This window comes from Mirounga leonina, unplaced genomic scaffold (genome assembly GCF_011800145.1).
Source record: "Mirounga leonina isolate KUSES-001 unplaced genomic scaffold, KU_Mleo_1.0 Mir_174, whole genome shotgun sequence".
Lineage (NCBI taxonomy): Eukaryota > Metazoa > Chordata > Mammalia > Carnivora > Phocidae > Mirounga > Mirounga leonina.
This window is the reverse complement of record NW_023270451.1, coordinates 15,233,629-15,248,215: the sequence shown is the minus strand read 5'-3', so window position 1 is coordinate 15,248,215 and position 14,587 is coordinate 15,233,629. Positions and strand designations below refer to the sequence as shown.

The window sequence follows — 14,587 nt, the reverse complement described above, 5'->3', positions numbered from 1 at the left end:
CCAGGATAGTTTTGAACTTGTGGCCAGCATGCACTATTCTTTGCCTAACCTTTTCTTATTTTCTGATGTTTTACTAATTGTGGGATGTTGATTTGAGAGTTAGAATTTCATTGTACAGCATCATAAGATTTTCTGAAGAAAAACATTATAATTTTTCAGTGGATAAATAAGTAGACAGCTGTGAGTTTTAGCTCTAATTCTTTAGTTTTCCAAAATTAACTTGTTTGTCTTTCTCGCTAAGTTTCCAAGTGTATTATGGAAGAAGAATGTATCTAAATGTGAGGCTCTGCTCCTTCACTCTGTTGGGAGACTTAGTTTCCTTTATCGAATAATTGCGAGGTTTTATTTTGTTCTTGTTTCTTTAATATCCTGATTAAATGATTAGAAAGCCCTTTGCTGTGTTTGAGTCACTAATGGCACTTTGAACACAGAGGCCCCCGCTTGGGGGCCATAGATTTGCATTTGTTGAATGACTGATAACTTAGGGGCGGAGCTACCTTCTTTTCTGTCACTGTGTCAGCTATTCTTCACAATGCCCATGCCTGCTGTCTCTGGTTATAGTTAGTTCTCCGGATTAGCCCAGAGCTTGACATCAGTAATAAGATGTAGGTTGTAGAAATGACTAGATCAGAGTCGTGAATGTTGAAAAAGTGGAGATACCGATTTGGCTATTGCATGAGAAACACTGCCCTCCTATTACCCCTTTATATTTAGTTCTCACTTACTGGATCAACCTTTTATTTGGATTTAGTATTTGCCAGATGGAATTAGGGATCCAAAAATAATGATCCTTGTTTTCTGGAAGCTCAGTCTCACATCAACTGATACATGTATACCTCACCTCGTGTGTGTGTGTGTGTGTGTGTGTGTTTGTGCGCGTGCATGCCCACACGCGCACTTTAATGCAGGTACTATGAGAAGAGTATTGTAGGAGCACAGAAGGAGGTACAACTGACCAGCTGACTGCCTGGTGGGGGCAGGGAGGTCTTATGAAGAGGGTCATTTTGGGGTTAGGAACGGGAATTTTGCAAGTAGAACAGATGGATTGGTTAGCATCTCTGGAGAAAGAACACAGCAGAGAGAGAGAGGGCATGAAATATTTTGGGAATGATAGGAATTTTGTTAGGGTTGGAAGAGGATGGGGCAAGGGATGAGCCTGGGAAAATAGGTTGGGGCCAGATTATGAAGCGTATGTAGTAATAAGGACAATTTTAGAAAGCTTTGATTAGGGTGTGGCATGATCAGAGCTTTATAAAAATAATTCTGGTGACAAAATTCATGGTGGAATGCAGTGACTAATGCATTCTGCATTCTTCTGCCTTCCAGCTTTCTCCTGTGCTTCAGGAGAGTATCTAGAAATGAAGAACCAGGTATGCAGTAAGTGTGGCGAAGGTACCTATTCCTTGGGCAGTGGCATCAAATTTGATGAATGGGACGAATTGCCAGCTGGATTTTCCAACATTGCAACGTTCATGGACACTGTGGTCGGCCCTTCTGACAGCAGGCCGGATGGCTGTAACAAGTAAGAATCCAAAGGAGTCTCTGGATCTTGGCTGAGTACTTAAGCGTGTAGTTGTTTTTTTCCAGAAAGAAGGTGGGGGGTAATCTTGGTACTGATTGGGATTATAGATCAGCAAATTGCAAAGAGTCTTTTTTTTTTTTTGGATGGTCATACAGATAATGTAGCTCAGTTTTCATGAGGTTAAAATAATTGCTCTTAGGACATAATAAATACCATGTGCAAAAATGCAGCAAAGCTATTAATAGAAAAACAAATCAGTTTTCTAATAATATATCTATAACATTCAAGACAGTGGTATTTCTACAAACCTTTCTCTAATTTTTAATGGGTAGTTTTAGCTTAATTTTTCTTCTGCTCTGAAAGGAAGAATGTGTAATCTTCAATTAGATACTCTATTATCTCCTATAAGACAGAGTAGGTTAAATACATAAAATGGAAAGCTCCTTAGTAATTCCTACCTTTTAAAAAAATTTTTAGAATTAAAGTATAGTTGACATATAATACAGCAGTTTTAGGTGTACAACATAGTGATTTGACAATTATATATATATGATGAAATGTTCACCACAGTAACTGTAATTACCCTCTGTCACCATGCGTAGTTATTACAATATTATTGACTTTATTACCTGTGCTGTAATTTCTTCCTTTCTTTAGGAGATTATTAGCTTTGCCTGTGACAACACTGGTGGAATGTTAAATTGTTTTGAAAAGATGCAAAATCTTTATCTTTGGGCTGTAATCCTTCCTGTTCTCTTGTATTGACTATGTAACATTTCCTTCCATATGGCTGTGGATGGGAGAATTAAACTTTAGGCCTCTGGCTACCTTCTGACAAGAACGGCTTCTCTGGAACTCAACATTTTTACCATGAGCTAGGGATGCTGGGGAATTATTTAGCTGTGCTGAAAGATGTGTTCTCTCCTTCCTACCTTCCCTTAATCACACTTGCTTTCCAGTGCTCTCTCTTTCTCTCTCTGTCAAGTGACATTTTTACTCTCTCGATAATCATTTCATTTTATACGGTTGTGACATTAGATATCATTAACAGGATTATTCTATATAAATTTATATGTATATCATTTATATATGTTGTATATATGTACATACATGTATATATGTACAACATATATGTCATATATGTGCATATATGTTGTAGATATATCGTTGTATATATACAAATACACATATATGTATATATACATGTATACACATATATGCTTAAGTGTGTGTATATATTTTTAAAAACATATTTTTTTTAAACAAAATCGCTCTTTAGAAGAGGGGACTAGTAGGATTTTATGGTACCTCAGATCTTTGTGTGGACAGGAGATATTGACAGAGCTTCTTCTTCTACTTAGAACATGTAGTTTATTCATTAAAGAAATTTAATGATAAGTACAACTTTTTCAGTGTACTGTCTCATCTAATTTTCTTAATGTGAGTTTCAGTCTGACATTGCTATGATCATCTCCCTCCTTGCCTCCCTTCCTTTTTCCATTCATCCAGTCTAGTTTTAATTCTTTTTAATTGGTTGGGTCATAGAGTTTTCCAAAATGGTTGTATCACTGTAGACTCCAGTGGTACATTTGAATTCGAGTCACACTCCAACATTTGTTTTGTCAAGTCTTGTTTTATTTTAACAATTCCTGTGTGTGTGTGAGAAATGATACCTCCTTGTGGTTTAATCTGCATTTCCCATGAACACTTTGCATATATTCATTGTCCATGTGTTTAATTTTTTTTTGTGTGTGAGATATCAACATGTTTTACCCATTTTCTATTTTTGGGCTTATTTTATTATTGAGCTATAGGAGTTCTTTGTGTATTCTGGACATGAGTTCTTGTTATGTATATATTTCTATAATACTTAATATTTGCATGCATGCATGTGCAAATACATATACATACAGGCATGTGTAATATTTTCTTTGGGGTATTTGCCTTTTCAAGAGTTTAAAATTTGAAAAAGTACAATTTATCAAATTTTTTTCTGTTACGGTTAATGTTTTTTTATACCTTCAGATATCTTTGCTAATCTTGATTGCAAAGGCTACAAATTACAATAGGCATTCTGAGAGTGTTATTAGAGTTATTATTGTACTTTTACATAATATGTAAAACAACAATAGTTATAGTTATACCCTCATCTGTGTGTTATTGTCATATATTTAGAAACATATTATAAAGCCTATAATAAAATGAAATGTATGTTAAATAATCAGTTGTTTTTAAAAGAACTTAAGAGGGGCGCCTGGGTAGCTCAGTCATTAAGCGTCTGCCTTCAGCTCAGGTCATGATCCCAGGGTCTGGGATTGAGCCCCACATCGGGCTCCCTGCTCAGTGGGAAGCCTGCTTCTCCCTCTTCCACTCCCCCTGCTTGTGTTCCTGCTCTCGCTATGTCTCTCTCTGTCAAATAAATAAATAAAATATTAAAAAAAAAAATACCACCAACTTTTTTCAAAGAAATGGAACAAATAATCCTAAAATTTGTATGGAACCAGAAAAGACCTCGAATAGCCAGAGGAATGTTGAAAAAGAAAAGCAAAGCTGGTGGCATCACAATTCCAGACTTCAGGCTCTATTACAAAGCTGTCATCATCAAGACAGTATGGTACTGGCACAAAAACAGACACGTAGCTCAATGGAACAGAATAGAGAGCCCAGAAATGGACCCTCAACTCTATGGTCATTTAGATTTATTCCTAGGTTTCTTATGGTTTTGGGTGCAGTTGTAAATGGGATCAACTCCTTAATTTCTTTTTCTTCTGTCTTGTTGTTGGTGTATAGGAATGCCACTGATTTCTGTGCATTGATTTTATATCCTGCCACTTTACTGAATTCCTGTATGAGTTCTAGCAGTTTTGGGGTGGAGTCTTTTGGGTTTTCCACATAAAGTATAATATCATCTGCAAACAGTGAGAGTTTGACTTCTTCTTTGCCAATTTGGATGCCTTTTATTCCTTTTTGTTGTCTGATTGCTGTTGCCAGGACTTCTAATACTATGTTGAATAGCAGTGGTGATAGTGGACATCCCTGCCGTGTTCCCAACCTTAGGGGGAAAGCTCTCAGTTTTTCCCCATTGAGAATGATATTCGCTATGGGTTTTTCATAGATGGCTTTTATGATATTGAGGTATGTACCCTCTATGCCTATACTCTGAAGAGTTTTGATCAAGAATGGATGCTGTACTTTGTCATATGCTTTTTCTGCATCTATTGAGAGGATCATATGGTTCTTGTTCTTTCTTTTATTAATGTATTGTATCACACTGATTGATTTGCAGATGTTGAACCAACCTTGCAGCCCAGGGATAACTCCCACTTGGTCGTGGTGAATAATCCTTTTAATGTACTGTTGGATCCTATTGGCTAGTATTTTGGTGAGAATTTTTGCATCCATGTTCATCAAGGATATTGGTCTGTAATTCTCCTTTTTGGTGGGGTCTTTGTCTGGTTTTGGGATCAAGGTAATAGTGGCCTCATAAAACGAGTTTGGAAGTTTTCCTTCCATTTCTATGTTTTGGAACAGTTTCAGAAGAATAGGTATTAATTCTTCTTGAAATGTTTGGTAGAATTCCCCTGGGAAGCCATCTGGCCCTGGGCTTTTGTTTGTTGGGAGATTTTTGATGACTGCTTCAATTTCCTTAGTGGTTATAGGTCTGTTCAGGTTTTCTATTTCTTCCTCGTTCAGTTTTGGTAGTTTATACATCTCTAGGAATGCATCCATTTCTTCCAGATTGTCTAATGTGCTGGCATATAGTTGCTCATAATATGTTCTTATGATTGTTTGTATTTCTTTGGTGTTGGTTTTTATCTCCTCTTTCGTTCATGATTTTGTTGATTTGGGTCATTTCTCTTTTGTTTTTGATAAGTCTGGCCAGGGTTTATCAATCTTGTTAATTCTTTCAAAGAACCAGCTCCTAGTTTCATTGATCTGTTCTACTGTTCTTTTGGTTTCTATTTCATTGATTTCTGCTCTGATCTTTATTATTTCTCTTCTCCTGCTGGGTTTAGCATTTATTTGCTGTTCTTTCTCTAGCTCCTTTAGGTGTAGGTTTAGGTTGTGTATTTGAGACATTTCTTGTTTCTTGAGAAAGGCTTGTATTGTTATATACTTTCCTCTTATGACCGCCTTTGCTGCATCCCAAAGATTTTGAACAGTTGTGTTTTTATTTTCATTGTTTTCCTGAATTTTTAAAATTCTTCTTTAATTGCCTGGTTGACCCATTCATTCTTCAGTAGGATGCTCTTTAGCCTCCATGTATTTGAGTTCTTTCTGACCTTCCTCTTATGATTGAGTTCTAGTTTCAAAGCATTGTGGTCTGAAAATAGGCAGGGAATGATCCCAATCTTTTGGTACCAGTTGAGACCTGATTTGTGACCCAGGATGTGATCTATTCTGGAGAATGTTCCATGGGCACTAGGGAAGAATGTGTATTCTGTTGCTTTGGGATGGAATGTTCTGAATATATCTGTGAAGTCCATTTGGTCCAGTGTGTCATTTAAAGTCTTTATTTCCTTGTTGATCTTTTGCTTAGATGATCTGTCCATTTCAGTGAGGGGGTGTTAAAGTCCCCCATTATTATTGTATTGTTGTCGATGTGTTTCTTTGCTTTTGTTATTAATTGGCTTATGTAATTGGCTGCTCCCATGTTAGGGGCATAGATATTTACAGTTGTTAGATCTTCTTGTTGGATAGACCCTTTAAGTATGATACAGTGTCCTTCCTCATCTCTTATTACAGTCTTTGGTTTAAAATCTAATTTGTCTGATATGAGGATTGCCACCCCAGCTTTCTTTTGGTGTCCATTAGCATGGTAAATGGTTTTCCATCCCTTCACTTTCAATCTGGGGGTGTGTTTGGGTCTAAAATGAGTCTCTTGCAGACAGCATATCGATGGGTCTTGTTTTTTTATCCAATCTGATAGCCTGTGTCTTTTGATTGGGGCATTTAGCCCATTTACATTCAGGGTAACTATTGAAAGATGAATTTAGTGCCATTATATTGCCTGTAAGGGGACTGTTACTGTATATTGTCTGTGTTCCTTTCTGGTCTATGTTGCTTTTAGGCTCTCTCTTTGCTTTGATGACCCCTTTCAATATTTCTTGTAGGGCTGGTTTTGTGTTTGCAAATTCCTTTAGTTTTTGTTTGTCCTGGAAGCTTTTTATCTCTCCTTCTATTTTCAATGACAGCCTAGCTGGATATAGTATTCTTGGCTGCATATTTTTCTCATTTAGTGCTCCGAATATATCCTGCCAGTCCTTTCTGGCCTGCCAGGTCTCTGTGGATACGTTTGCTGCCAATCTAATGTTTCTACCATTGTAGGTTACATATGTCTTCTCCCAAGCTGCTTTCAGGATTTTCTCTTTGTCTATGAGACTCGTAAGTTTTACTATTAGGTGTCGGGGTGTTGACCTATTTTTACTGATTTTGAGAGGGGTTCTCTGTGCCTCCTGGATTTTGATGCCTGTTTCCTTCCCCAAATTAGGGAAGTTCTCTGCTATAATTTGCTCCAATATACCTTCTGCTCCTTATTTTATGGCTCTTATTTCCCTTGAAATACTTGAGATTCTCCATGCCTTCACTCACTGTATTCATCTTTTATTTATAATTGACTGTATTTGTAAGAACTGTCTTAAATACTTGTCTGTTTTTTTACTGTCTTTTTTCTCAATTAAGGGTCATATTTTCCCAGTTACTTACATGTCTAGTAAATTTTTATTGTATCTTGGGCATTGTGAATGTTAAGATGTAGGGAACATGGATTATTTTTTTTCTTCATTTTAGGGGTGCTGAATTTTGTTCTGGCAGGCAGTTTATGTGCTCAAAGAGCACCTTGATCTCATCAGGCCTGCTTTTATTATTTTTTAGGGTGGCTCTGTATTGGTTTCACTCTTAGCTCTAGGTTACGACCTTTATTTTAGTGCAGGAGTTGGCAAACTATGACCTGTGGGCCCTTTGTTTTTGTAAACCAAGTTATATTGGAAGACAGCTGCGCTCAGTTATTTATGCATTATCTATGGCTGCTTTTCAATTACAATGGCAGAGTTAAGTATTGCAGGAAAGACCAGATGGTCCACAAATCCAAAATATTTGTTCTTTGGCCCTTTATGAAAAAGTTGGCTGATACCTGCTCCAGAGTACGGCCCTATTCCCAAGGTGGCAATTCTGGAGTATCAGATGAATGCTCAATGTGGTTATCAAGTTTTCTCCTCTCAGGCTGACCGGAAGTTCCTGTGACTCCCACTAAAGTGATCTCTCTGATTATGTCACAGCTTTGTGGTGGCTGTTCTCTGCCATGTCTGCCTGTATACTCCAGCCTCAAGCCCAGGACCAACAGAGAGACTCCATATGGACTTCTGGACCCCTGTTTTCTCTGACTCTCAGGCCTATAAATTTCAGCAGCTTCAGCTGCCCTAAATACTCATCTCTGCTCCTCAGCTCAGTGAGACCACCCTGCTCTGCTTGGGTGCTACAGTCTGAAAAGTGCCCTGAAGAGTGATGCCAAAATCAATTTGGGCTTTGCCTCATGCATTTTCCTGCTCTCAAGAATCTCTGTCTTGCATTGCCTATTGTCATTGCCTGAATATGGCTCATGTATTTTCCTTAGTTTAACAATTTGTTAAAGAGAAAGGGCAAATCCAATACCAGTTAGTGAGTCATGTTGGGATGTGGAAGTCTCAGTCTTCAGATTCCTTTTAGAAAAAAGAAAAGAATTTGCCAAAATCTCACTCTTACCATCCATATAAACAGAGAAGGCTGTTAAGTTGTGCTTTCATACAGTTTGTTAGAAATTTTTTTTGGCCAGAGGGTCAACATGTGACTCATTATTGGTTTAGCTCAGAATTGTGGCTAGATTTGCAACTTAAATTTTGTTCACCAGTATATTTTCTTAATTTTTCATTTCGTTTGTTTGTTTTTTTTTTTTTTTTAGATAAAAATTCCCTCCTATATACTCTGAAACTGTGATTTATATTTTATTTAGGTGTACTTTAAATGGGTTTTTACTAGGACTTTTCCTTCTTTCAAGTAACTCCTCATCTCCCTGCCAGGTATATATGTGTATAAATAAAACTTCATGTGTTGCTTGAGAGAATAACTCTATCTCAGACTGTTGCAATTAGTAGTGATCTATTTAGTGACCAAATTTTTCTTGAAAAATAGCAGTTTCCTAGCAAATGGATCACATAACCTTACCAAACTTTAAGGAAGCCCTTTGCCATAAGAAATGAACATTTTCCCAGTAATGTGTTGGCCTTTGAGTTCCAGAAATGCTTTAGACTTCTCTGCTGTGCTTTGCTGATGGAACTACTTTTGAAACTAAGTTATATAACTTGTGAACAGAAGAGGTTTCCGAATGCTAATGTAAAAATTCCTCTTGGTTTTGTTTCCACAGCTCTTCTTGGGTCCCTCGTGGAAATTACATAGAGTCCAATCGTGATGACTGCACGGTATCTTTGATCTATGCTGTGCACCTCAAGAAGTCAGGTTATGTCTTCTTTGAGTACCAGTATGTCGACAACAACATCTTCTTTGAGTTCTTTGTAAGGCCTTTTATGTTCTAGAATTTACTTTTTGAGGGAAATTCATGTAAAATTTCTTGTAATCGGTTGTTGCTATTCTGTGGTATGCCTCCTCAGTTTTTCCTGTCAGCTGAACATTTTGATATTAAAAGAAAACTTTATTTTTTCTTTAATATTTTATTTTCTGCTTAATATTGTTTATTTACCTCTGAGCTCTCACCTTGTTGAATAACATTGGACTTGTTTTATTATTGGTTATGATATTAGATGACCATTTGATTTAGACTTTTTGTGTGAAAAATACTTCCACCCAACATTCATTTTAATTTTCTTTATAGCTACAGATGCTATTTTAGTCAAGATATGTTTTCACCAATTTTAGTTTTTGTTTTTTTCTTTTTGCAGTTTCAAGTATTTGACTGATTTAAGTATAAGCATGGGCAATATTTGAGAAGTAGAAGTGACTATGTTTTTCTGATTCTGTCAGTTTTGTATAATCTAAAGGAATCAGTGGATGGGATAGTTGATGTCTTTGGTAAGAGATGAAATAGCATTTTGGAATGTAGGATAAAATAGTAGTCTTACAGAATAGGCTGGGGTGGGGGGAGGGGGGATGGGGTAACTGGGTGATGGGCATTAAGGAGGACACATGATGTGATGAGCACTGGGTGTTACATGCAACTGATGAATTACTGAACTCTACCTCTGAAACTCATAATACATTATATGTTAATTAATTGAATTTAAATTGAAAGGAATAGACTATTGCTACTAAAATTAAATATTTAATATAGGGACACCTGGCTGGCTCAGTCGGAAGAGCACGTGACTCTTGATCTCAGGATTGTGAGTTTGAGCCCCACACTGGGTGTAGAGATTGCTTAAATAAATAAGTAAACTTTAAAGAGTTAATATAAACTGTATCTAATCTAGCAAATATTTGTTGTGGCAGTCTCTCAAATGCTTGAGAAAATATTTTCAGATTGACTTCTTAAAAAATGTGTGTTGTACAGGTAATTGGGGAAAATTATCTTGTATAAGTTTCTGTCGTCCAGATTTCAGGAGCCCAGGTACTAATAATTCTAAAACAAATTTATTTTGCTCCTGATAATGGAAATTTGTAAGTTGGAAGTTTGATAGGAAGAGACACTTGCCATGAAAGTATGAGCCCTGGACTTGAAGTCAAGAGATTTTTGGCTCAAGTCCCAACTGCAGTGGCTGGTTGTGTGTTTTGGGCAATTAAGCTAACCTTCCAGCCCTCAGCATTCTCTTTTGCAAAGTGGATTGTATGACCAGACCTTTAAGGATCCTCCTTGTCCTAATATCCTTTGAGGAGTTTAAGATGTTAAGTAATAGTCAAACGGATTTGCTTTTTAAGCTATATTTTGTTTGTAAAACACTTCTTAGAGTAAATGATTCCCTATTCCATGGGACATTTTTGCAATATTACTAAAACTAGAGTAAAGCAAGGTAATTATAAAACTGTTTAAGAATAAGCATTTAGTTTTGTATTGCTGAATAAGTCCTTTCAGAGTTGTCAGTAAAGGTACTCCTAAAACATGAAGTTTCATGACTTCCTTTGAATGGTACCTTTGTTCTGGTTACATATTGAAAAGAGGTGGCGAGTTCCTTCTTTTACTGATGTTCAGCTTTATAGGTTGTAATTTATTGACTCAGAGGGTCAACACCTCAGTCATCAGGCTTATGGTTAATGTAAAGGAAATGTCTGAAGACTGAAAGATACAGTTGTACCTTCGGCTATCACATAATTTAAAGCAGTCAAGTATTTAATTTTAGAACTGTGGGAATTTGATTCAGCTCCTCCACTTTTCTTTTTAAGTGATGAAGCTGAAACCTAGGGAGAATAAGTGATTGGACCAAGGTCATACCTTTACTTTTAGAATGAAGAACAGAAATCAGATCCCAGAATGCCATTAGAATATCCCCAAAACACATGATGTTTGATTTCAGCTGGGAAAAAAAAAAAAACAACTTTCAGCTTATCCACACATTGATCTTCAAAGGTATATTTAGGGTCCATATCTGCTTAAAAATGGCTTAACACTTGCATTAGAATGGTCATTATGCTTATAGTATAAATATGTATAAGTATGATACTTAAATTCAGTTTAAACAATCTCAGTGGCTGATATCTCTGGTATTTTTGGATGTTAAAAGTATCTGTTTTCTAGCTGAGCTTTTAGGAAGTACCTATTACAGCGAACATTTTAATGTTGTTGGTAAACTGGTCAGGAGGATGAATGAAGTGGCCAAGATGTAGAGCAGAGAGAAATAGCCATTTTGGCCAAAGCAGAGGTGACAAGTTCTTATTTCAGCCCTACTCTATTGCTGACTCGTGGGCAGTACTGCAAAAAGGCCTGCTTTTTGTTGTCTGTGTATTCTTCACAGGCCTGGAAAAGTCGTGTGCAAACCCTTGGGCATTTTGTAAGAATTGTCCGGAGAGCACAAAGTGTTTGGTACTAAAGATAGTAGCTGCAGTCATTTGAACTGGTGTGGTGTATGATTAACATTTCCCCCCAACTCAAAATGTAGGGCTTTGGCTTTGACTGTAGCTCCTTGTCTATGTGTTTGGAATGAGTCCTGGGGAATTGAAAACAAAGCAGATGTCATTTATTTATTAATTTAAAACATGACTTCCGTAAGTCTTGTAAAAATGTACTTTATTTTTATTGGGCCCGGATGGTGAATGAAAGATTTTAAAACTTTTGGTAAGTTTTTCGTAATGACTTTTTCTCCCTTCTGTGAATTTTCAGAGTTAACTACTCTCATCCTCTCTCCCTCCCTCCTCTCTGCTTCCTAACCCTTTTGTTGCAATAATGTGGATGCTTTACTTAGAATCACTTGTATACAGTTGTCACTTAGGCTCTAGAGGTCTTGGTATGTTTGCTTGCTGAGAATTACTTATGGTCATTGTTTAGTAGGTATTGAAAGAAGCTCTTGCAGCCTGTCCTATGCTGAGTAATGAATTTAATTAAAACCATTATTCAAGAAGCTTTACTGGGGCCTTTGTGTTTAATCCACAGATTCAAAACGATCAGTGCCAGGAGATGGACACCACCGCAGACAAGTGGGTAAAACTCACAGACAATGGAGAATGGGGCTCTCATTCTGTAAGTCTCTGTTCGTCTTCTATCCCATCAGCCCCCATTCTGCTCCTTCCTTTTCTCAACCTTATAAAAAAAAGTTTATAAACAAAAAAGAAAAATGATTAATTTAGACAGTTTCTAGTTAGGGAAGAAATTGTCCCAAAATTTCATGGACATGGGTAGTTTTTCCTACCTTTCTCTTTCTCCTTAGGCTTCTTTCCCTCCTCTTTCCCATCATACTCCAACTTTCCTCCTTTTCAAAAGGGCATTGACAAGAAAATAAGGCTATTCAAAACTAGCGCACAGAACTCGGGGTATGTGAGTTTACATATGTGCCTGTCACATGGGAGAGAATCCGTGGCTCCTGGTACTGGGAGGGTCCTTTGACCCAACTTTCTCTGCAGTCTTACCAACAAGTGACTTTCCAGCTTGTCTTGATGGGGGCCGTACTGACTCCACTGTTGGACAGCTCTGCCTATCACAAAAGTCATCCATGCTTGGAGCCTAAACCTGCTTCCTATCTATCTGTCACCTGTTGCTCAAAGGTCTACAGTCTCTGGTCACATCGGGTAACGCAACTGCCTAGTCTCCACAGGACAACTCCAAATGCCTGAAAGCAGTTATCAGGCAACACAGTCTTTGAATCTGTTATTATTTGAGGCACTGTCCCTTTGGAATGAGGCATGGATTTCAAATCTAACTCTGGCTTACAGTAGTTGTGTTTCTCTAGGCAGTTGGCTTAATCTCTTTTGTTTTGTTTTTGGCTTCATCTCTCTGAATCTGATTTTTCATGTAAGAAATGGGAGCGATCTTGCAGGATTAAATGAGAGGATATATGGGAACCACCTAGTGTGGTGCCTGCAGTGTAGACTGAGCTCTATGTCAGTAAGCGACCATCCACCCCCACCTTTGAGTTGTAACAGGTGCCCCATCCTTGAGTGATTAATACAATGTACCCTTTTGGACTGTTTTTTTTTTTTTTTTTTTCATCTGTATGCCTGGAAGTGATATGAGAACCACTTAAGATCCATTCACCTAAGCATTCATTAAGCTGGGCTTTGAAGGTACAGTAACCCTTGGCAACAAATACACTTTCTTCACTTAACACAGGGGAAAGTACTTAGTGCACTACTTTTTTGACTCTCTGGCAGGGTGAAGTACTTGGATATGTTTTAATTTCATACAGCTTGAATTTGGCCAGCCAGAGACTGCATAGAAGAATAAGAGTGGCAAACAAGAAAGCAAGGAACCCTTAAATTATTTTGTTGGCTTTGACAGAAACAACGTGAGATTTATGGGAAACGTAGTTTGATACGTAAATAGAACCATGTGCTGGTGGCAAAGGAAGCAAATATTAGATGTAATATCATTTACATTCTGCAGTCATTTAAATCATGTTATTTTATAACAGTCCTATTTTTCTCTGCTTGCTGTTGCACTATTGTTTATTAAACAACTTTAGAAGGAAGCAAACTCGTTCTGTTGACTTTTTGTTTTCAGAGCCCAGAGATCTACATATGAATAGTGGCAGTCAACAAATATGTGATTGGGTTGAGTGCCTTTCACTTTCTGGAATGAATTCCTTTTAAATACAAACCAAGACTTCACGCACATGGTTTAAAAATCATTTTATCTTTTTGTTCAGGCTTAAAGAATTTTCTTTTCCTTCTTTATTGCTATAGTTTTTGGATTGGCAAACTTTTTTTTTTTTATAAAATATAACTACAGCAGAGCTTAGATATGAACTAACAGTAGACTTAAATTTGTAGGTTCCTAATTAATGGTGTTTCATGATAATGCCTTGAGACGTGTATAAGGGATTAGCTTTGAGGTATGGTTGAAGTAGTGTGGTTTATCTGACCCGAGTGCCTTGTGTTCCTCTTTACAGGTAATGTTGAAATCAGGCACCAACATATTGTACTGGAGAACCACTGGCATCCTTATGGGTTCTAAGGCGGTCAAGCCAGTTTTGGTAAAAAATATCACAATTGAAGGTATTTCACAGCAATTTTTTTGGTAGTCACATATCACAATTGAGAATTAGTTAAAATATTGATTAAGTTGTTGGTTTCGATGGCTCAAGGATTTATGGGGCTGGAATTAATACGTTAGGCATCATACATGTCTAGAGATCCTGGTTTTATTTTTGGCAAGTTGACTGGAATTTTTTTCTTTTTTGTACCCTTAAACTAAATTAATTTAATCTGTGTGAAAAAATAAGCATGATAACAATTTTCGGTGACTCTACATAAAATAAAAGGATTCTTATTAATAAGAAACTATTCTTCATTCAAGAAATGTCTGTTGTACTGGACATCGAACCCACCCGGGTCACTGTTAAATCCATAGAAATAGAAATAAAATAAACTTCTCTGCCTGACTGTCTCCTAAACCTCTTTTGCCTCTCTGAACCAGCTGGGCATTTTCTGGCC

General features: G+C 37.1%; 1 protein-coding gene across 1 annotated transcript in view; it reads left to right on the top strand.

Annotated features, from left to right (window-relative positions):
• ELAPOR2 (endosome-lysosome associated apoptosis and autophagy regulator family member 2) overlaps nucleotides 1-14,587 on the top strand; it is a 96,275-nt gene that overhangs the window by 16,586 nt on the left and 65,102 nt on the right. Inside the window, exons 4-7 of the mRNA XM_035020477.1 lie at nucleotides 1,327-1,522; nucleotides 8,922-9,069; nucleotides 12,093-12,179; nucleotides 14,044-14,149. Coding sequence (XP_034876368.1) covers nucleotides 1,359-1,522; nucleotides 8,922-9,069; nucleotides 12,093-12,179; nucleotides 14,044-14,149 — 505 coding nt within the window. The 5' untranslated portion in view covers nucleotides 1,327-1,358. The remainder of the gene's footprint in view (nucleotides 1-1,326; nucleotides 1,523-8,921; nucleotides 9,070-12,092; nucleotides 12,180-14,043; nucleotides 14,150-14,587) is intronic.